The sequence below is a fragment of the Urocitellus parryii genome, chromosome 1 (genome assembly GCF_045843805.1).
Source record: "Urocitellus parryii isolate mUroPar1 chromosome 1, mUroPar1.hap1, whole genome shotgun sequence".
NCBI classification, from domain to species: Eukaryota; Metazoa; Chordata; class Mammalia; order Rodentia; family Sciuridae; genus Urocitellus; species Urocitellus parryii.
The window spans coordinates 92,826,409-92,849,001 of NC_135531.1; the positions used below are offsets into that span (position 1 = coordinate 92,826,409).

At 37.1% G+C, this 22,593-nt stretch overlaps 1 protein-coding gene across 1 annotated transcript; it reads right to left on the bottom strand.

Moving 5' to 3' along the window:
* Positions 1–184: 184 nt before the first annotated feature.
* On the bottom strand, positions 185–21,540 carry Cdc23 (cell division cycle 23). The gene is made up of 16 exons (XM_026401233.2): positions 21,374–21,540; positions 21,214–21,286; positions 16,425–16,562; positions 15,202–15,244; positions 14,634–14,739; positions 14,195–14,327; positions 12,534–12,711; positions 12,351–12,448; positions 12,119–12,200; positions 4,641–4,794; positions 4,407–4,526; positions 4,015–4,090; positions 3,629–3,690; positions 2,020–2,098; positions 1,824–1,943; positions 185–1,622 (listed from the first exon to the last, which is right to left on the bottom strand). The coding sequence occupies exons 1-16, from the start codon at positions 21,538–21,540 to the stop codon at positions 1,452–1,454; spliced, it is 1,800 nt and encodes a 599-aa protein (XP_026257018.1). The 3' UTR covers positions 185–1,451.
* Positions 21,541–22,593: the final 1,053 nt, after the last annotated feature.

A 22,593-nucleotide genomic window follows, 5' to 3' on the forward strand; every position in this document is an offset into this window, starting at 1 on the left:
TATGTGGATCAGCTGCTCAGCTTAATAAACAGACTGTTTTCAGCTTTACCATATACCTGGAACTGTATGCAGCATACAATACTCATATACTAGTTCCCCACACCTTTTGTATTATAATCACTTTTGTAATCTCGTGTTTTTTCACTCATATGGTTTCTATGCACACAAAAAAAGTTATATTAAATAAAGATTATTGTTCACATTTTTATTCAAATATCAAATTTAGCAAAATCATTAAAACAAATTATTAAAAGGGCAGAAAACCTGGTACTCAATGTCATTCTGGCCCCTAAGAACTTTGCATAGAAATGGCAATAAAGACCAGGAACTAGCATATACCAAGTCTAAGGTTTAGAAATAATGAATTCAAGTGATATTAGATAGTCTACATGTTTAAATATAAAATGAAGTATCATACATTAGGAGGTGAAGAGGTAATAAAAATGTTCTGGGAACAAGAGAAGGAAAACTAGATCCTGAGCCCAGAATGGTTCATAGCATCTACAAGTTCATTATAGCTGACATCACAGTCAAAGCATATTACCTGCTAGTGAACATGTGCACAGATCTGAAATCCTCCAAGAGCACCACAAAAATGATTCCCTTTACCTATCTAGACAGATAAGGCTGACAAAATGTATTCTTTTGGAGATAGGAAGGAAAAAAACAATTATATCAAAAATTTATTAAAACCAGCATGAATTAAGTTTATTCTCAATATAGTCAAAAATGTTATATTCAAAAGTCCATGAATTATCTGTAATTCTTGCTTTGCTTTGGTAGAGGTATAGCTAGTGCTATAGCCATCTTTGCCCTTAGGAAGGGTCATCAATAGTTCAGGTGGAGCTTTTTTTGCCCTTCAATCCTAGTAAGTTACTTACAGATTCCTTTTCAAAATGTCTTGAAGAATGTCTCCTAGGTTAAGAACAAATGTATAGCTCCACTTTGTTTAAACCTAATCTCTAATATCGAAATAGGGATCATAACTCAGCAAATTCAAGGAGTCATTTCTGTCTAGTGTCCTGACTCCTTCCTAGGGTAGTTAGTGCCCTTACTGCCAGAAAAGGGTAGTGGCAGACTTCTCCCTTTCTTGCCTGTCCCACTCCCAGCAGCATTAAAACCTTGTTCCTGTAGCATTGCCTGTGCTAAAGTGCTGTAAAAGGTATGTTTTAATGGGGGTGGAGAGAAAGGGCACTGAAAAGAAGGCCAAGATTGACAGCCACTCTGAATAGAAGGGAGATAGAAGTGCTTCTAACTGGCAAAAGAATCTGTTTCTGCCAGTATTCTTCTATCTGCCTCTGAAGGTAATTATATAAACTGTCCCCAAGGAGCTATTTCCATCTGTAGAAACAAAAAGAGCTGCAGTCCTTGGAAGGACAGACATGGCCATTCTTTACATGAAGGTAAGGCTTAATATGGGTCTAGCAAAGTGCTAACTTGAAAGTAGCCAACTATGGTGTGACCGAAGACAAGTTGAGTGGAGAAACTCTGCGTGTGGGGGTGTTATTAGCAGACAATGAAGCAGGGAGAAAAAAGGGAGCAGGCATCTCGCCCGTGGGAGTTTCCCCTTGGTTCCGCAGCTGCAAGATTTGCCGGAGCAAGGCTTTACCTTCTTCCCGGGTCTGAAAGAAAGGCAACTGTTTCAAAATATATTCAAGGCTATTCTCAAAAACAGGTTATTAAGACAACGATGATATACAAGTTCCACAGATCAAAGAAGGCTTTCCACTGATATTCATACCCACTTTTCACCTATACATCATGGTAATGATCATACATTCTAGCCTCAAATCCAAACCCTTTACGAAAGAACTGATACGTACATCATTGAATGCACAACACTTTTGGGCACAAGTTGAAGCTTCATCCCACAGCTTGCACTTAAAATAGTATTGGGCCAGATATCGGAAAGCAGTGCTTTCCTCCAAGTGTTCCACTATTTCCTAGACGAGGAAAGCAGAAATGTCTGAGATGGTAAGAATAAGATTGGTAACACAACTCTCATGTTATGACACATACCCCACAGGAATAGATATCTTGGATATATTTGATATAACACTGGGCAGCCTGTTCGGACTCAGTCAACTGTTCATGAAGCCTACAAAAGAAAATTGATTTTAAATACAAATCAGACCTCAAAGCAAATGAGTGACAAAAAAATAATTAAGTTCTAAAAAATGATAATAACAAGCACAAATTTTGACATAAATGACACAAGACCCTGAAAAAGTCTTAGTACCCACAAGATGTTACGGTTACTGTAATAAAGTTTAGATTCAGGGGCTGAGAGTATAGCTCAGTGGTAGAACACTTGCCTAGCATGCATTAAGCCCTGAGTTTGATCCCTAGCACAAGGGAAAAAAAAAAAAAAGGCTGAGGATTGGGGGTGGGCAGTGGGACGTCTATTATCCCAGCTACCTGGAAAGCTGAGACAGATGGATCTCAAGTTCAAGGCCAGGCTAGATAACACTGTCTTAAAATAAAAAAAGGTGTGTACATAGCTCAGTGGTAGGATGCTTACCTAGCAAGTGTGATGCCCTGGGTTTGATACTCCGCATGGCAAAAACCATTACTTTACCACTACCAACAGAGGGAGAGTTACGAATAAATATTTAAACTGGGTATACATAAAAATTCCCTGGTAATACTGAAAATGAGACTGAAAAATAAAACAAGCAATTCAGATTTAAGAATCTATAAATAAACTGGGAGAAACTAAATTGCATTTAAATACCTCTTTTCCAACTATTTTGAGCTATTACTAATTTTTTCTTTGAGGGAGATCGATCCTTAACGTAGTTTTCCTAGACTGCTCTAACACAAAAATGTCATTTCTCTCTCTTTTCTTTGCAATTTAAAAAAAAAAAAAACCTGGGGCTGGGGATGTGGCTCAAGCGGTAGCACGCGTGCCTGGCATGCGTGCGGCCCGGGTTCGATCCTCCAGCACCACATACAAACAAAGATGTTGTGTCCGCCAATAACTAATAAATAAATAAATATTTTTTAAAAAAACCTTTATATTAATTTTTTTATGTGATGCTGAGGATTGAACCAGTGCCTCACACTACAACCCAAGCCCTCTCTCTTTTTTAAAAAAATATTTATTTATTTTTTTAGTTTTAGGTGCACATGATATCTTTATTTTATTTTATGTGCTAAGAAATGAACCCAGTGCCTCACGCATGCTAGGCGAGCGAGCTACCACTTGAGCCACATCTCCAGCCCTCTCTCTCTTTTTTAAATGCAGTGCTAGGGATCATATGTGCCATTTAAGCACTCTACTACTGAGCTATATACCCCACCCATTCATTTACTTTTTTCAATTCATCTTGATCCCTTGCTTCAAAGAGGAATGACATTTTCGAGATTCAAATTCCCACACTCATGTATGACAATGGAAGGGCGGGAGGCTTTAAAATATGCAAGACCCACCATCCTAGAAAAGCCAATAGAGGGGCTGGGATTGTGGCCTAGCGGTAGAGTGCTATGCAAGGCCCTGGGTTCGATTCTCAGCACCACATAAAAATAAACAAACAAAATAAAGGTATTATGTCCAACTACAATTAAAAAATAAATATTAAAAAAAGGACAACAGAAATATCAATAGTATTTCTCTCCTTTCACTCACTTTGCCAGTTTCACCAGAGCCATTTTCTCCACATCTCCCACAGCATAAGCTCTCCAATAACACTGTCAAAAAAAATTAAACCAGTTGCTTTGACCATTGTCCCATGTGCCATCATTAATCACATAAAGGGAAAGGTCCTACAAGCTTCCTAGGAGTTCAGATTTGCAAAATACAAGACATTTTTGCCATTTCTAATAGGTTCAGGCTATAAACAGCATTCCCACTAATGATCTCAGCACACCTTTTTTTAAGCCTATGCACCTGTAAATATTCACACTTTTCCTTACACATAGATCAATATAAAGGAAAATTAGAGCACATATAGCCCAATCTGTATCTAAACAGCAGATTTCCACTCAAGTTCTCCAGACCTCAATTTCAGGTACCTTTTTGGCTTCCACTAGTTGATTGAGTTTCTCATAACATTCTCCTAATGCAACCAGCATACGAGAATCATTGGGCCTAAGAAAGAAGAGGAATAGGTAGTTTGTGCAAAGACTTTATTGATAACTGAAGTCTTCCATTGAGGAACTAGCACCACTATTTCAAATCTATGCAAGGTTTGACCTTTATTCTAATACTTCATATAATTAAGTTACTTTGTGTTCATAATTGTACTATTAACCCATTAGTGGAAGACATTAAATAAAAATGACCAAACAGCTTTAGCAAGCTTAAATTCAGGTCTCCAAAAGCCGGAACCATTCTCTGTGATTCATGAATAGCTACTGAAACAGCCCTTCCCACACCAGATACATTGTAAAGTGACCAGACTTACCGAAGCTGGTGGGCCCGTCTGTAGTAATATAGGCAGTAAAATGGCATCTTAAGGATTTCATAGGTCTGCCCAAGGCCATACCAAGCTCTGTAGTCCCTCTTGTTGACCTCAATGGCATGTCTAAGAAATGAAAATGAAAGAATGTTAAGAAAGCATAATCAAGACTAGAAACTTACAGGCTCAACTGAGGCTTCTATCAACACAGCAATCCTCAACCCCCAACTAGATGCTCACCGATAAGCCTGGATAGCAGCAGATGTATTTTTCATTTCCATGTACTCATGCCCCATCAGTGTCCAGGCCCCAAGATACCGAGGATTCAATTTTAGGGCTCTCTGGAAATATAAGGCCGCTTTCTCATGCTGAGAACGTAAACTATAATAATTGCCTGATTTTAAAAAATAAAAAATATTTTATATATATAAAAAGGTAGAAGGGTAAAAATAAGTCTTCTAAAATAACATTCTACCAGGTAAGCATGAAACTTTGCAGAAAAGCCAAATTTTAAACAAGGGGAATATAATCATTCCCTTAGCAAATATAGTTAATCTATCACAAATTCTGGTTAACACACACACACACACACACACACACACACACACACACACACAAACAAATGTGTTCCCAGCTGGGTGTGATGGCATGCACCTATAATCCCAACACCTCAGAAGGGTAAGACAGGAGGATCTCAAGTTCAAGCCCAGCCTAGGCAATTTAACAAGACCCTGTCTCAAAATAAAAATTAAAGGGCTGAAGATATAGCTCATAGGTAGAGCACCACTAGGCTGAATCCCCTGTAGTATAAAAAATAAAATTGTTCCCAAACACTGCAAGTTTTTCTTCATTAATCTCATCTGGAAATAGCATTTATATACTCATTTTCTTAATATAGTATATGAAATTTCAATAGTATACTTTAGCTTGGTGGTTTTCAAACTATATCCCTTCAAGCCTAAGTTTATAAGGAAGTATCCCTAAGGGTTAAAAAAAAATAGAGCTCAGAGAGTTTTCCCTCCTCAAGAATCAAGGCAGTTCTAATCACTTGTTCCAAAAAGAGCAAGCAAAAGACTTTAGTATTCTGGGAAAGATTTTATTTTAAGAACCTAAAAGCCATTCATCTTACATCAGTGGCAAATAGATAAACAACAGTGGTATATACAAACAATGGAATATTACTCAGGAATAAAAAGAACTACTGATATCTGCAACAACATCGATAAACTTCAAAAACATGCTAATTGAGAGAAGTCAGACAATAAGACTACTGCAAAATTTCATTTATATCAAATTCCTAGAATAGGCAAAACTACAAACCTGGAAAATAGAAATGGTTGCCAGGAGATGGGAATGGGACCAACTACAGACAAGATAACTTTTGGAGATGATGGAATATTATAAACTGGATTATGATGATGATGATTCCAAACTGTAAATTTATAACTCATTTAACTGTAAACTTAAAATAGGTAAATTTTATGCTATGTAAATTATACCTCAATAAAGCTATTTTTTTTATATCTTTTAGTTGTAGTTGGACACAATATTTTATTTATTTATTTTTATGTGGTGCTGAGGATCAAATCCAGGGCCCCACACATGCTAGGCGAGTGCCCTACCACTGAGCCACAACCCCAGCCCAATAAAGCTATTTTTTTTAAGAGAGAGAGAGAGAGAATTTTTTAATATTTATTTTTTAGTTTTCGGTGGACACAACATCTTTTATTTTTTATTTTTATGTGGTGCTAAGGATCAAACCCAGCGCCCTGCACATGTCACACGAGCGCGCTACCACTTGAGCCACATCCCCAGCCCCAATAAAGCTATTTTTTTAAAGGAATAAATTAGAGCTATACCAAGACTTGGAGGAATTTTCATGAGGTATCTAATGAGAAAAGTAAAATGCAGAACATTAGTATAAAATTTGATCCTACTTTTGTTAAGCAAGTAGCCCATTATACCCTGCATATATGCATATATTCTAATGTGGTATGAGAACATGTTAATACAATAACTTAAACGGTAAAGAATGCAACAAGCAAAAAAAAAAAAAAAAAAAAAAAAAAAAAACACCTGTACTTAAAAGAATGTCCTTTATGGGCTGGAGTTGTGGCTTAGCTGCAGAATGTTCGTTTAGCACATGTGAGGCGCCGTGGGTTCGATCCTCAGCACCACATAAAAATAAATAAATAAAATGAAAGTACTGTGTCCAACTACAACTTAAAAATTTTTTTAAAAAGTCCTTTATATATTGTATTAATTGCATGTGCATAAATTAGATTAAAAAATAGATTTAGATACACACACACATTTACACATACATACACTTACAAGAAACATTAAATAAACTATCAAGTAAAAAATAGAAATTATAGAGTAATTACATAATGTGATTCCATTTTGATAAGCTAACCAAAAAACCCCAAGTCTTCCATATATGTCTTTTAAATCTGTCTAGACTCAAGCCTTTTAGTTTGATTAAGGAGAAATCAATTATATAAATTATCTGTACTCTGTACCTGGTTATTTAAGTTTAAACTCAATTTCATGTTCATCTAGAAAAAAGCGGGATGGAGGACTTTATGTCCTACACAAGGATATCTTTGCTTCTGCCACTGACTCAGATTCAGAAATGGAAGCATAAGCAGATCTAGGCAGAGTGCCCAAAGGTGAACTTTTGTAATAAAGAAGAGGTAGGTTAGTGATAGCAAGGATATGAGACTCAGTAGTTAAAGAAGTCAGGATAACAAAGGAGATATTAGGGAAGACAGAACTAGCAAGTTCTGCATAAGGATTAAGTAGATGTAAGAGCTAAAATGTAATGAATGATTATAATTTTTCTGGCAATTTCCAGTATTGTAAGTTTTGGATATGTATTTATTTTTTAAATCTTTACAACTACATGAAAGGTTTTATTTATTATTCTCCCCTTATAGATGAAAATACTAAAGCACAGAACTCTGTCCAAAGTCAGCTACTTAGTATCAGAACCTAGTGAGGTACAGTGGCCCCTGCCTGTATCCCAGTCACTCAGGAGGCTGAGGTAGGAGGATTACAAATTCAAAGCCAGCCTGGGCAACTTAGTGAGATCATCTCTCTCTCTTTTTTTTTCTTTTTCTTTTTTTTTTTTTTTTTTTTTAAGAGAGAGTGAGAGAGGAGAGAGAGAGAGAGAGAGAGAGAATTTTTAATATTTATTTTTTTTTAGTTCTCGGCGGACACAACATCTTTGTTGGTATGTGGTGCTGAGGATCGAACCCGGGCCGCATGGATGCCAGAGAAGGGCGCTACCGCCTGAGCCACATTCCCAGCCCGAGATCATCTCTCAAAATAAAAACTCAAAAAGGGATAAGGAGGGCTGGGGTTGGCTCAGACTAAAAGCGCTCGCCTAGCATGCGTGAGACACTGGGTTCGATCCTCAGCACCACATAAAAACTAAATAAAGGTATTGTGTCCACCTAAAACTAAAGAATAAATGATAAAAAAAAAAAAAAAGGCAGGGGCGGGGGAGGCTGGGGATGTGGCTTAGTGGCAGAGTCCCCATGAGTTCAATCCCTAGTACAGGGGGGAAAAAAGTATCGGAATTCAGATTTAAACTTGCACAGTCTGGGCTGGGATGTAGCTCAGTAATACATTGCTTACCTAGCATGTGCAAGGCCCTGCATTCAATTTTCAGCACCACAAAAAATAAAATAAATAAACTTGAGCAGTCTGGGTCTAGAGTTCAAATCTTAATTATGCCAAGATATACATATAATGCTGGCTCTTAGAGAAAGTGACTGGGACTCCTAAACAAGTGCAGAAGGAAACCATTCATGTCAAGACGTAAAAGCAGAAGCAAGGACTAAACCAGTAGGAAATTCTTGCCATCACTCTCCTCTCAGGTTGTTTCATTCTCTCAGGTCCTCAGTTTCCTTTTTTCCTCTCCACCCTTCTTTCTCCTTTCTACTTTCTCTGTACTGGCTATAATATGAAAAATGAAGTTCATTTTTTGTCATACCTAATATTCCCTATTCTTAAATTTTTAAGGTAGGTGGGCTGAATTCCACAAACATTTATTGACTATATATCAGTAATTTTGCTGGGCATTATGGATATACTGAGGGAAAAAAGAACATTTCATTGAATGATTAAAAATAAAACAAAAGCATGGGCTGGGGTTGGGGCTCAGCGGTGAAGTGCTTGCCTAACGTGTGAGGCACTGCATTTGATCCTCAGCACCACATAAAAATAAAAACAAATAAAATAAAGGCATTCTGTCCATCTACAACTACAAAAAAAAAAAGAAAGGATAAATAAATAAATAAATAAAACAAAAGCAAAAAACCCCAAGAAACTCCTTAATCATTATTCTTCTTAGGCGTATCTCCCCCACCCCCCCTTTTTTTTTCTTAAAAAGTCTTTATAGAGGCTGGGGTTGTGGCTCAGTGGTAGAGCGCTCACCTAGCACGTGCGAGGCCCTGGGTTCGATCCTCAGTACCACATATAAATAAATTAAGTAAAGATATTGTGTCCAACTATAACTAAAAAATAAATATTTAAAAAGGTCTTTTAATATGGCAAAATATTAATATTTGATAAACCTAGGGTGATTAAATCTCATACAAAATCACACATACATTCATATATACATGTAAAAAGTCTGGAAGGACATACTGAAAATACCAATTGCAATTATCTCTAGAACTATATTAGGGTTCTCCTTTGATTTCAAATGGCTTCAAGTCAATAGGTTAAAAAAAAAAGGAATCATTCATTATCTCCTCTACCTCTATTTCCTTTCATCATGTAAAAGTCACTATTATCAATCTGGTTAACCAATCACCAATTCCTGTTCATTCTACTTCCTAAATATCTTCTAAGTCCAATAGCCTCTCCACTCCTCTTGCCAATGTGTCAGCTTAGGCTCTCATCATCTCTACACAAGATTACAGCAAGAGTCTCCTAGCTGGTCTCTACCTCTACTCTTGCCCTTTTTCTAATCCTCCCAGCACAATTGCTTCTGGTTGTTATTCCAAAATAAAAATCTGACCACTTTCATCACTCTCTAGTTAAATCCTCCAGAAGACACCTATTGGGTACAAAAGGCTACCTGAAATTTGTTCATTCCTACCTCTCACAAAATGCCCAGGCACAATTAACTATTTTCAGATACAATGTCTGTTACCTCTGGTCAAATGATACTCTTCCGGAGTCAACCCTTCTCCTCTCTTTTTGAATTCTTTTGTTCCTGCCCATCATTCAAGTATCACCTCTAATGAGCCTTCCCTAATCTCAGACTGTATTAGATACCTTTCCTGTGTACTCCCTTAGCATTCTGCGTTTACTTCAATTATAACATTCAACCTGCTGGGGCTGGGGATGTGGCTCAAGCAGTAGCGCGCTCGCCTGGCATGCGTGCGGCCCGGGTTCGATCCTCAGCACCACATACCAACAAAGATATTGTGTCCGCCGAGAACTAAAAAATAAATATTAAAAAAAAAAAAATTCTCTCTCTCTCTCTCCTTTCTCACTCTCTCTTAAAAAAAAAAAAACATTCAACCTGCTGATAGTTGTTTTCTTATTAGTCTTCTTCAGTAGGCAGTTAAGGTAGGTACTGCAATACAAAGCATAGTGACTTGGCACACAGAAGATACTCAAGAGACATTTCTAAATAAACTGGAGTTCCAACCTTACCTAATGTACATTATAGTTCATTCAAAGTACTCTGATATTGAAAAGACCATTTGTTCTTTGCCTATTTGTGTTCCCAAAGGACTTACTATATTTTTGTTAATATTTACTTTGCTTTATAGACAATAACTTCAAGAGCTAAAAGTATTTAATCAAATGACTGATGAACTGAAATTCCATTAGTTTATTAATAACATCCTGACCTAGAAAGGTACAAATGTATGATCTTGATATAATGTGACTAAAGACCCAGGAACAGGTATTCCTTTCATCTTCAGAAAACAGAGTCTTTCAATCAAAACCCACCATGCTTACTTTCTCCAGGAGTAGTCATTCACTTGTCTATATCCACTGATTATCAGGCCACATAGCATGGCCTATACAGGGTTATGGTTCTCAACCCTCAAGAGGGTGTTTGGCAACATCTAGAAATGTTTTTACTTATAATTACTGGGGAAAGGAAGTTACCAGTACCTAGTGGGTATAAGACAAGGCTATGCTAATACCGATGATGCACAGGACAGCCTCTAAAAAAAAAGCTATCCAGCCCAAATCATCAATACTGTAGAGAAGAGATGGTCAGGTACAGGAAAACAGACATGCTCATCTCTTTTCATAGTACTGGAAATTCTAACACACTTTTTAGTCATATTAAAGTATAAAACAAACACACACATCCTTGATCTAGGCTTTTACGATTAGGAACTTATTATACAAAAATAGGTTCAAGCATCCAAAAACAAATGTATATGCATAAAGATGTTTCTTAAAGCAATTTTTATTTATATTAACAAAGACTAGTCGCAACTTATATTATAAAAAATTACTAAATAAAGCCTGGTATGGTGGTGCATGCCTGTAATCCCAACAACTCCAGAGGCTGAGGGCAGGAGATTACAAGTTCAAGGCCAGCCTCAGCAACTTAGCAAGACCCTCAACAACTTAGAGAGACCCTATCTCAAAAACAAAAAATAAAAAGGACTAGGGATGTAGCTCAGTGGTAAAGTACCTCTAAGCTCAATCCCCAGTACCAAAAAAATAAAATAAAAAGATGGGGTTGTGGCTCAGTGGTAGAGCGCTTGCCTAGCATGTGTGAGGCACTGGGTTCGATCCTTAGCACCACATATACATAAATGAATAAAATAAAGGTCCATCAACATCTAAAAAAAAATTTAAAAATAAATAAATAAACAGATAAATAAATAAATAAATAAAAGGGCTGGGGATGTAGCTTAGTGGTAGAGTACTCCTGGGTTCGATTCCCAGCACCACCCACAAAAAATAAATCAACAAAATTATTAAGCAGAAATATTTAATAGAAATAGATAATAAGGAGCTGGGGTTATGGCTCAGCGGTAGAGTGCTCGCCTTGCATGTGCAAGGCCCTGGGTTCGATCCTCAGCATCACATAAAAATAAATAAATAAATAAAGGTTATTGTGTTCAACTATAAATAAATAAATATTTAGAAAGAAAGAAAGAAAGAAAGAAAGAAAGAAAGAAAGAAAGAAAGAAAGAAAGAAATAGATAATAAGATGCTGAGGGCTGATGGCATAACTTGGTGATAGGGTGCATGCTTAGCTTATGGAAGGCCCTGGATCCAATCCCAAACACCAAAAACAAGGTACTATCATCAAAAGTAAAACAAATCAAAATGTACTAATATGGAAAGATGACAAACATATATCGTTTTAAAAAAAAAGCTACAAAGCAGTATTTACACAAAAATAGGTTATTACACAAAACTTATTACACAATACCTAGTGGATATAAGACAGGCTAATACCGATACAGTATATAGTATAGTATATATATAATGATTAGTTTTTACACACTATAAACAAACACATATTTTTGGTATTCACACAAAAAACATTCTGGAGTCACGTTCACCAAACAATCTTAGGGTGGGATAACAGTAAGCTTTCATATTCTCTGATACATAATTTTTTCATCTTTGACACTTTAATACTGCTGTTATTTTTACATTTGTGATATTTACAACAAAAATAAGTCTTAAAAGAAAAAAAAGTAGTTAACTCTTACCAATTACACAGCATGTTTCTACACGGTATTTGTCAATTTCACAGAGGTTATGAGCCAGATAACTCAACTCAGATTTCATGCTCTGGGGAGAAAAAAGAAAAAAAAATCTAAGTCATGGAAAAGGGTTCTCTAAATAATTTCTCCTATAGCTAACACAAACAGGTAACAATCCAATCCAGGAGACTAAAATACAAAAGAGCTTAATCAAACCCAAGCAAGAGAAGCAGCTTACTCTGACATAAAGAAGGTTGGAGAATGTGTCCATATTTTCAATCCTGTAAGGGTCTTGTTTCCTTAGCTCATTGAAAATGGAAAGGGCTTTGTCAATATCTGCAGAAAGAACATAGCAAGTTCAGAAAACAACACAGTGCACCTATCAGGGTCTGAGGGTATTTCATTGTCCTTATTCACTCACCTCTGATATTGTGATAGGCAACTGCAATTTGGGAAACAATATATGAGCTTTTAGAAAAGCCCACATCAATGAGATTCTGATATTTTTGCAGGGCCTCCTCTATCAACTGCAACTCTGTGTATATATGAGCCAGAAAAAACTCTTTCATCCAGGTGTCTGGCAAAGACAGGAACTTCAGCTGGCAGCAGGAGAGAGAGGGACACACTTAATAAAATTTGACCTCTCTCCCAAATGAAAATCAAGGAACGATCTTTATTGTCTAAAGGGATTTACCACAAAAATTTTATTAAAGCACCTAATAATGAGTACAGGGTAATCCAACTAAGTGAATATGGCTTATAAGCACAATTAGGGAAGAATGATCTACTGAGAATAGGCTTTAAAGAAAAGGTGAGTCTTAGAGAATGGGTAGGGTTTAAATAGAGAAAAGGGGAAGGAAAATTAAGAGCATTCGAGGCAAGGGCAACAACATAAGTAGGGCCAAAACAGATATGATGTGTGTGAATAGGATGAGGAAACCAGCTTGGTTTGAGGAAGCTATATCCAGAAAAAGAGGAAAAATAAGATTAGGCTGGTAGGGTAGATCCTACCACACAACAGATAATGGGGTACAACAGGAAACTACTATACATTTCTGCCAAGAGAATGACATGATGATGTGTCATTCATGCCAAGAATAAATTTTGAAACAATATGTAGGATGACTTTGAAATGTTAAGTGTAAAATGGGAAAGCTAGAGAGAAAGTATCTATTACTTATAAGTAATTCAAATTTGAGATAACAGAGATGACAAAGAGAACCAAGACAAAGAGATGTACACAAGAAAGCAATCATGGCACTGTCTCATGATTGACTAGATTAAGGAAAATAAGAGAAAGGGAAAGACAAATAAATATGACTCTGAGGTGTCAAGATGTGAGTGTCTTGAGAAATAGCAAAAGTAGTGAGATATCAAGATAGCAAAAGAATTTGGTAAGCAAGATGAGAAATTTGGTTTTGCATATTTTGAGTTCAGAGGTAAAACTTTCAGTGGAAATCTAGGAGTTAGTTAGAGATAGGTGAACATAAGTAAACAAAGGTCAGATCTCAGACACAGATTTTTAGCATAAATCATTACTTTGGCTCTTTAAAGCCAACAAAAGGAATTGTGTTGTTGCTTCCATTAGCCATTGAAGAATAGCAGAATGAACATCATAGACAAAGTCTTCTAACAGTGACTAATAAAGCAATTGCAGTTAATAAAGCAGTTTCATATACATTATTTCACTAATAAATCTCTAAATATTTACAGAATCCATGATATCTCAAAAGAGGCCTGAAAATATGTTTTAGTATAATCCTTGATATCAGAGAAATCTTTCCTATGGTATCACTAGAATTAGAGGAGAAACTATAACACTTATTCCATAAAACAAGTTATAGGAAAACCTGAATGTCAAAACATGAATACAAAAAACATTCCAATATCAATGGATTCGAATCCAACAGCAGCTACTGAGCAAGATCTAGTTATCATCCAATGAAGATCTAAGTTCTGAAATTGTGACAGGGACTTAAGACACAGCAAAGAGCTAGCTAAAGAGGTCATATGGGCAAAACTTCACCACCCCCCAATTACATTGGAAGCAGAGGGCTCTTCACGAGGATCATCTCAATTTACCATCTCTTTGTCTGTGATCAGGTTACAGAGTTCTAACCAGGCTCCCCAATGCAAAGGCAAAACATGAGTAGCCTCCACAAACACATCAATGGCCTCTTTTACCAAGTCCAGTTTTCGAAGCACCACACCATACCTGGGAAAGAAGGAGAAGTTAATGCTTTATAATATCTCCCCTCTACTCAAGAGAAACTGGGTGCACTGGCATAAGTCTATAATTCCAGCTACTGAGGAGACTAGAGCAGAAGGATCACAAGTTGGAGGATAGCCTTGGGAACCTAGTTAGACCTTGTCCCAAAATAAAAAAGATAGCAAAGGATGTAACTCAGTGGTAGAGCACTTGCCTAGCATGTGCGAGGCCCTGTGTTTAATTCCCTATACCACACTCACCCACACACAAAAAAGATATAGAAAGTTCCAAATTACTATAAAAACCACTTACAGATAAAGGCCAAATCCATCAAGTTCCCGAGCTTGATGCTTTTTGCTGAGCTCTACCCTCAATTCTCTAAGAGCCTCATTTTTCACTTGTCCTTTCTCCAGAGGGCCTAGGAAAGAAACAAAGTCTCTGATCTAAGAGAAGGATACTGGCTTTCATTTTCATAGATGTATATATTCCCTTTAGATTCAACTGAAGGTTATACTTGAAACCTCCAGCAAATACTCATAATGGGTCTGCAGTCCTACACCCAAATAGTTGTTGGGTTTTTAAATTTGAATTAGTTATCATTGTCTAAAAATCAGAAGCCTCAATTAAAAATCTGAGTTTTTAGCTTCAGGAAACAGAGAAGAGCCAAAGGAAGAAGGCCCTAATAACATCAGGCCCAGAGTGCCACAAGGCAGCCCTCAGCTGAAGCTGGGTGCCAACAGGGTATATGAGATAAGCCATGTGCTCTGCAATTTGCAACAATGCATCTCAGTCCAGTTATATTACCTGACTGGCTCCAACAGGCACTTAAATTTGCAATGCTACTTTTTAATCCAAAAGATAAGAGAAAAAAAATTCATACCTAGGCTATCAACAGTTTCATCATCCTTCTTTTTCTCTCCAGACTGTAAAAGAAATTCAACAAGTATGTAGGTCTTTTTTCAATTTATTCTGAAACATGTTTTAAAGCTACCCAAGAGTTCAAGTCCAACAAAAATGGCATCTGCTTTTGGTCATTAATTTCAAACAATCATTTGGGGGCTCCCACTGCCTAAATGTGGGATAATTTGAGTACCAAAGTAGTTAAGTACAATAAATAATTATAAATAATTAAAAATATAGGAATCCAGCCAGGCTTGGTGTTACAAGCTTATAAACCCAGCTACTTGGGAGGCTAAGGCAGGAGGATTGCAATTGGAGGCCAGCCTGGACAACTTATCAAGATCCTGTAGAGTGCTCGCCTCACACACGTGAGACCCTGGGTTCAATTATCAGTACCACATAAAAACAAATAAGTGAAATAAAGGTATTGTGTCTAACTACAACTAAAAAATAAATACTTAAAAAAAAAAATTTTTTTTAAAGAGCAGGGGATGTAGCTCAGTGGTTAAGCATCCCTAAATTCAATCCTTACACCTGTAATGTAAGGATTACATTACATTATAAATGCTTACACTTGTAAATGTATATAATATATAAAGTATATATATATATATATATATATATATATAATTTTTTTTTGCAATGTTGGGGATCAAACCCAATCCTCAGCACCACATAAAAATAAATAAATAAATGAATAAATACATTATAGGCAAGCACTCTTCCACTGAGCTACCCCCAGCCTTATAAAATATTTTAAAAGATCTGTTCACACATAAAATAACTAAAAAAAAAAAAAGTAGGAAAATACATTCATAATATTCCAGAATTAAATAGTTGTATTGCCCTTTATATTTACAATTTAACAGCCATGCAACAAAACAACAAATGTACTACAAATAAGGTGAAAACTGAATAGTTTATTTATTGGTACTGGGAATTAAACCCAGAGGCACTTTACATAAGCACTGAGCTACATCTCCAGCCCTTTAATTTAGAGACAGGGTCTCACAGAGTTGCCAAAGCTGGCCTCAAACTTGTAATCTTCCTGACTAAGCCTGTCAAGTCACTAAGATTATAGGCATGCACCACCATTCCCCACTGTTATAAATTTAAAAATCAACTCAGGCTGGGATTTTTCTATTTAATTCTAAATATGAATGCTTCACTGAAAGCAAAGTAACACCTTAAAATTGCCCTCACCAAATATCTGGAGTACATATATAGGAAATAGGCTTTCTTGCTATTACAGCCATGTAGGAAATGTGCTGCCCGGTCATATTCTTTAACATCAAAGTAGGCCTTGGCCAGGGTATAAGCATCCATATCCTGGGCATCCTCCTAGAAAAGAGACAAGTCCATGTAAATAACTGAAAATAGGAAAACAAAAGTTCAAACATAAGAAACATATTCAGTAATTTCAAGATATAAGAAAAGTGATTTTTTTTTTCTATTTCCAGAAAGCTAACACATACGTAGATGTATACATGCTGCATTTTTATATATGTACTACCAGGCAAGTTCTTTCTTTGGAAAGAACTACTTCTTTCCAAAAATACTTTTCAAATAAAAAGGTGGTGAAAAAGACAAAGACACACACACGCACACACACACACACACACACACACACACACACATATTTTTTTTTTAAATAACTAGGTATTGAATGTAGGGGTACTCTACCACAGAGCTACATCCCCAGCCCTTTTTATTCTTTTTTCTTTTTGTTTTTGTTTTCTGGGCAGTGAACCTTAGGACTACATACCAAGTCTTTCATTTTATTTTAAATTTAATATTATGTTGTTGTTGTTGTTGATAAACCTTCATTTTATTTATTTATTTGTTTGTTTGTTTGTTTATTTTTTATGTGTGGTGCTGAGAATCAAACCCAGGGCCTCACACATGCTAGACAAGCACTCTACCACTGAGCTACAACCCCATTCCTTTTATTTTTCTTTGAGACAGGGTCTCACTAACTTTTCCCAGGCTGGTCTTGAATCTGCAATCCTACTGCCTTAGCCCCATGTAGCTAGGATTACAGGTATGCATCACAAAACCTGGCAAAAGACAAAAATTTTAAAAATTAAACCAACACACACAGCTGGGTACAGTGCCAATGCCTATAATCTCAGCAAGTTGGGTAGCTAAGATAAGAATACTTCAAATTCAAGGTCAGCCTCAGTAATTTAGAGACACTCTGACCCAAAATAAAAAAATAAAAAGGACTGGGGGTGTATCTCAGTAGTAAAGTGTCCCTGAGATCAATCCTCAGTACCAAAAACAAAACAAAACAAAACAAAACAAACCACTAAATCAACATACTCAGAAACTTATATTGTTTCTTCAAATGTCATTAGGAAGTTGCAAATGGTTTTGTGTTCAGGACCTGAATTCATTTTCTGATTCTTGGTCTCTGTTTCATGAGCATGCATTTTCCTTTTCCTTTTTCTTTTCTTTCTTTCTTTCTTTTTTTTTTTTTTTTTGGCAAGTTTTGGGGGAGGTTGGAGGGGAACTGAACCCAAGGGCACTTCAGCATTGAGCTATAAATTTAAAAATCAACTCAGAGTCTCAACAGTCCATTTTATTTTTTATTTTTAGATAGGGTCTCACTAAGTGGCCCAGTCTGCTTTCAAACCTGAACTTTCCTGCCCTAGCCTCCTAATCACTGGGATTATAGGAGTGTGCCACCACACCTAGTTGAACATGTGTTTCTTCTGTAAAGTAGAATAAGTAATATTGACCTTACAGATTTGATATGAGGAAAATGCGAAAAAGTCACTTAAAATGTCCAGCATTCATATGTGGCATTCTCTTCCTTCTCATCTTTTTTAAATTCCTACATAAGTACAATACAAGTGTGTGATCACTTATATTTTCTGTATTTCAACAAAGTCTTATCATATGTTAGCATTGTTGACAACATAAAATACAGTTATAGGGGCTGGGGTTGTAGCTCAGGGGTTGAGTGTTTACCTCGAATGTGTGAGGCACTGGGTTTGATCCTTAGCACCACAAAAATAAATAAATGAATAAATAAAGATATCATGTCCACCCACAACTAAAAAAATTATTTAAAAAAATAAAATACAGTTATAATTCATAACACATTTAAGTTAAAAACACAGTTACAAACATACTGGGCACAGAGGTGCACACCTGTAATCCCAGTGGTTTAGGAGGCTGAGGCAGGAGAATGACAAGCTCAAAGCCAGCCTCAATAACTTAGCAAAGCCCTAAGCAATTTAGTGAGACTCTGTCTCAAAATAAAAAAATTTTAAAGGGCTGGGGTGCTCAGTGCTTAAATGCCCCTGGGTTTAATCCCAGGTAACAAAAAAAGAAAAATGTATGATCACCCAAATTCTAGGAATGAGTTAACTAAAACATGAAAAACTTCATTTCTTCTTATCCATCTTGACCCAAATATCACCAGTACGGAAGTAGAATCACAACATATTTAGCATTTTCTTCACTGGATCATCATGTCCTAAATATTGCCATTCAGCTTAGGATTCTGAAGGTCCCTTTCACATTCTACTCACCAGCTGCTTATTTCTTTTCCACTGAACCCCTCCCTTCATTATGCACCTGTCTCTCTCTGTTTTTGCAGTACTGGTGCATTACACCTTGCCAAATAAGAAATAGTCACTGTTTTATAGTTGTGGGAAAAAAATCAACTGGCATATTCAGGGAAAAATGGATTATGATAAAAATCATTCCAATTACACAACACAGTGCAAACATACATACTACAGATCATACACAAAACATTTATAACTCTTCACACACATTTGAAAGTTTTACTATTTTGCCAGGGCTGGTGGCACACACCTGTAATCCCAGCAACTGAGGAGGCAGAAGCAGTTTAAGGCCAGTCTCAGCAACTTAGCTAGACCCTCAGGAACTTAGCAAGACCCTGTTTCAAATTTTTAAAAAATTTAAAAAGGAATGGGAATATAGCTCTATGGTAAAGTGCCCCTGGATTGGGGCTGGGGATGTGGCTCAAGCGGTAGCGCGCTCGCCTGGCATGCGTGCGGCCCGGGTTCGATCCTCAGCACCACATACCAACAAAGATGTTGTGTCCGCCGAGAACTAAAAAATAAATATTAAAAAAAAAAAAAAAGTGCCCCTGGATTCATTCCCTAGAACCCCCCCAAAAAATAAATAAATAAACAAAAAACAAACAAACAACAACAACAAAAATCCACAAAGTCCACAAAGTTTTACTATTTGAACTATATAGCTTTATATTTTCATTCTTGCTTATGAGAACCTAGAATGTTCTAATGAAGGTTACACACTACATGATTCAGACCATTAAAGCTGAGTTTTTAAGTAGCCACAGTTAGTACCAATCACATCATTTTGTTTTGTTTTGTTTTTAGTACCAGGGATTGAACCCAAGGGCACATCCCAGCCCTCTTCATTTTTTAATTTTGAGACAGGGTCTCAAAGGCTGGCCTCAAATTTTCGATCCTCCTGCCTTAGCCTCCTGAGCTGCTGCAATTACAGGGTGCACCATCACACCTGGCAAGAATGTTTATATAACAAATGGCTACTACACAGATTTGAACACAGCAAAAGAATCTTCAATTTCAGTAATTCTTTGAAGACCAATGTTTTAAGGTTTACTCTAGTTTAAATTTTGGATCAAGGCTAAATGAGATTAATATGTTTCTCTGGCATTTTTTAGGGACACTCTCCAGAGAACACTAAATGCCCAACAATTTAAAAAAGAAGCTGCTAAATCAATATACTCAAAGTAAGCTGAAACTAACCAATAGCTAATATCACCCCCCACACCCTCACTCCTGCTTCTGGAGACTGAACTTTACCTCTAAGTCACAGCTCTAACCCTTTTATTTTGAGAAGGGTCTCACTAAAATGCAGAAGCTGGCCTGGAACTTGTGATCCTCCTGCCTCAGCCTCCCCAGTCTCTGGGATTACAGGCATGCAATACCCAGCACCAATAGCTATTACTTTCTAATAATTCAATAATGGTTAGGTTTCTGAAATGTCTATAAAATTCCTGTGTTATATGAACTCTTAGGAGCAAGGACTATTTTCTGAGGCTCTATGTCTCACCTGGCATTGTGCTTTATTACTCATTCAGCAATTTTTATTCTATTCAGGACCAACAATGTGCCTAGGCACTGTGACACTAGTCACAGGGAAGTAAAAGCTAATAAGAGATATAAATCACACTGACTCAAAACAATCATACAAAAGTGAGTTTTACCTTTAATTCTAAAAAATAAAAATAAAAATTTTACCTCTATTGTCTTAATTAATCTTGAAAACCCAACTATTGTTAATATTATCTATAGATGGAAGGCTGTCACTTAGCATTCACTTGACAACAATGATGACAGGAGCAAAGAACATGAATGGAATATAGATGCAAAATATTCAAGCTCCAAGCCACCTCTCTCTTATGAATGGGAATTTTGAGAATACCTGATTTTACTGAGTCCGGTATTTAATCAGTGCCTGATATTATTTAATTCCCTAAATTGTCCCCTCCCAAAGTAGTCATTATTATTCTCATTTTCAGATAAAAGAACTGGGCTCAGGAGGTTAAGTAAATTGCCAAAAGTCATTAGTTTTAGATTTGAACCCAGAGCCCACACACATTTTGCAATGCGGATCAAACAATAGAGTAAGAATAGTCCCAAGCTGTTGCGAAAACTTTTGCTTTTTCTCATCTCTGAGTATTTTCTAGGTTGGGCCACAAAATCCCAAAAGCTGAAATCTTAAGCAATGATTGTATACGTGGTCTCTCTGGCTTAAAGTAAGAGCACCACCAAAACCAAAACGAAACAAGAAAACACCACGGATAAAAACCACTTATACCACCCAGCTCTTTAAACGCTTGTATTCCCTCTAGCAAACACTGCTGCTAAACGGTTAGCTCCTCTCCAGCGACAAGGCATTCAGTGTGCCTCTTCAAGCACATTGCTTTGGCGAGGATCGCTCACTGTGAAGATGCTCTTACCTCTGTAATAGGCGGCGGCGGCTGCAGCTCGGCCAAAGGCAACGCGGGGAGGGAAAAGGCCAACTCCGCGGACCTGGAACACGCACACAAACTGGATCAGCTTGAGAAGCCCCCAAGGCCAAGGATCCAACCTTGGTCCCCTCCGACCCCGACATCTCACCATTTGCTACTGTGCAGCAGGCCCCGCTCTCGAGTAAGGCCCGCAATGAGCAGCAGCTGCTTTTTAATTTCCCGCAAATCTGAGAAATCTGCGTTCGTGGATAGGCCGGGCATCACCGTCGCCGACACCGTCACCGCAACCGGGACTACAGAGGTACTCGCCGCCATTTTCCTGACTCGGGCCACTTCGACCAATCATCAGCAATAATACTTGCTTCCCTTGCTCCGAAAAAGAGTGACTGTCATTGGCTAGTTCTTACTCCGGAACAACCAATCAGAAATCTTTCTCTTACCATCACGGTGAACAGGGAGGGGGGAAAAAAGAAACAATTACGTTCTCATTTAGCCAAAAGCTACTGAGGCCAGAAAATTAGAGCAAGAAGTGCAGGGAGAAAACCCTCACCTGAGTAGACTGGAAAGCTGGGGATGAAAGTAAGGGCATGAAAAGATTGAGAAGGGACAATACTATATTCCTTCGGGGTGATGTGATTGGCTGGCAAATAGTGTGTAGTTTCTGGGCAGATTCTGTGCCATGGGATAAAAGTGATGTTTGTGGTCTAAGAAGGATGAATGGTTTCCTCGAAGCACTGTAAGAGGATGTATCTCTCGCTTTACGGAGAATTCTTCCTCTTTATCTCCCTTCATTGCACCCCAGCCGGGAGAAAGGTAACATTCCATGATGGATTACTTGGTGACAGGTTCTGTACTTTTACAAGCATAATCTGGTTTAACTCAAAAAACAGCTGTAAGAACCAGGAACGGTGGCACAAGCCTGTACTAGTAGCTACTCCAGAGACTGAGGCAGAAGGATAGCAAATTTGAGGCTTGCCTCAGCAACTTAATCTCGCTAAATCGAGACTATTTCAAGAAATTTTTTTTTAATTTAGCTGCTTTTTACATATATATATATATATGTAAAAAAATTTAAAATCTTTGATATATATATATACATATATATATATATATCAAATTTTTTAAATTAGAAGGGCTGGGGATATAGCTCAGTGGCAAAGGGCTCCTAGGTTCAATCCCCAGTACCTCAAAATAATAATAATTTAAATAAATAATTGAAAACAACACTATGATATTCATAGCACCTTAATTTTACAGATAAGAAAGCAAATATATTTTGCAATGGAGACAAGAGCCTAGAAGGTTCAAGTACAGGTCTCTTCATATCCTCTTCATATCTCTTCTCTTCATTCCTCCTCAGACATCAAC

What these genes read in the sequence shown, in the direction of transcription:
- Cdc23 (XM_026401233.2), bottom strand. Translation starts at nt 21,540, where the DNA reads ATGGCGGCGAGTACCTCTGTAGTCCCGGTTGCGGTGACGGTGTCGGCG. An exon ending in GATGGATTTGGCCTTTATCT is followed by an intron (nt 14,328 to 14,633) that starts GTAAGTGGTTTT and finishes CTTCTTTCCCAG; the next exon opens with GTATGGTGTGGTGCTTCGAA. An exon ending in AGAAACATGCTGTGTAATTG is followed by an intron (nt 4,795 to 12,118) that starts GTAAGAGTTAAC and finishes TTTTAAAATCAG; the next exon opens with GCAATTATTATAGTTTACGT.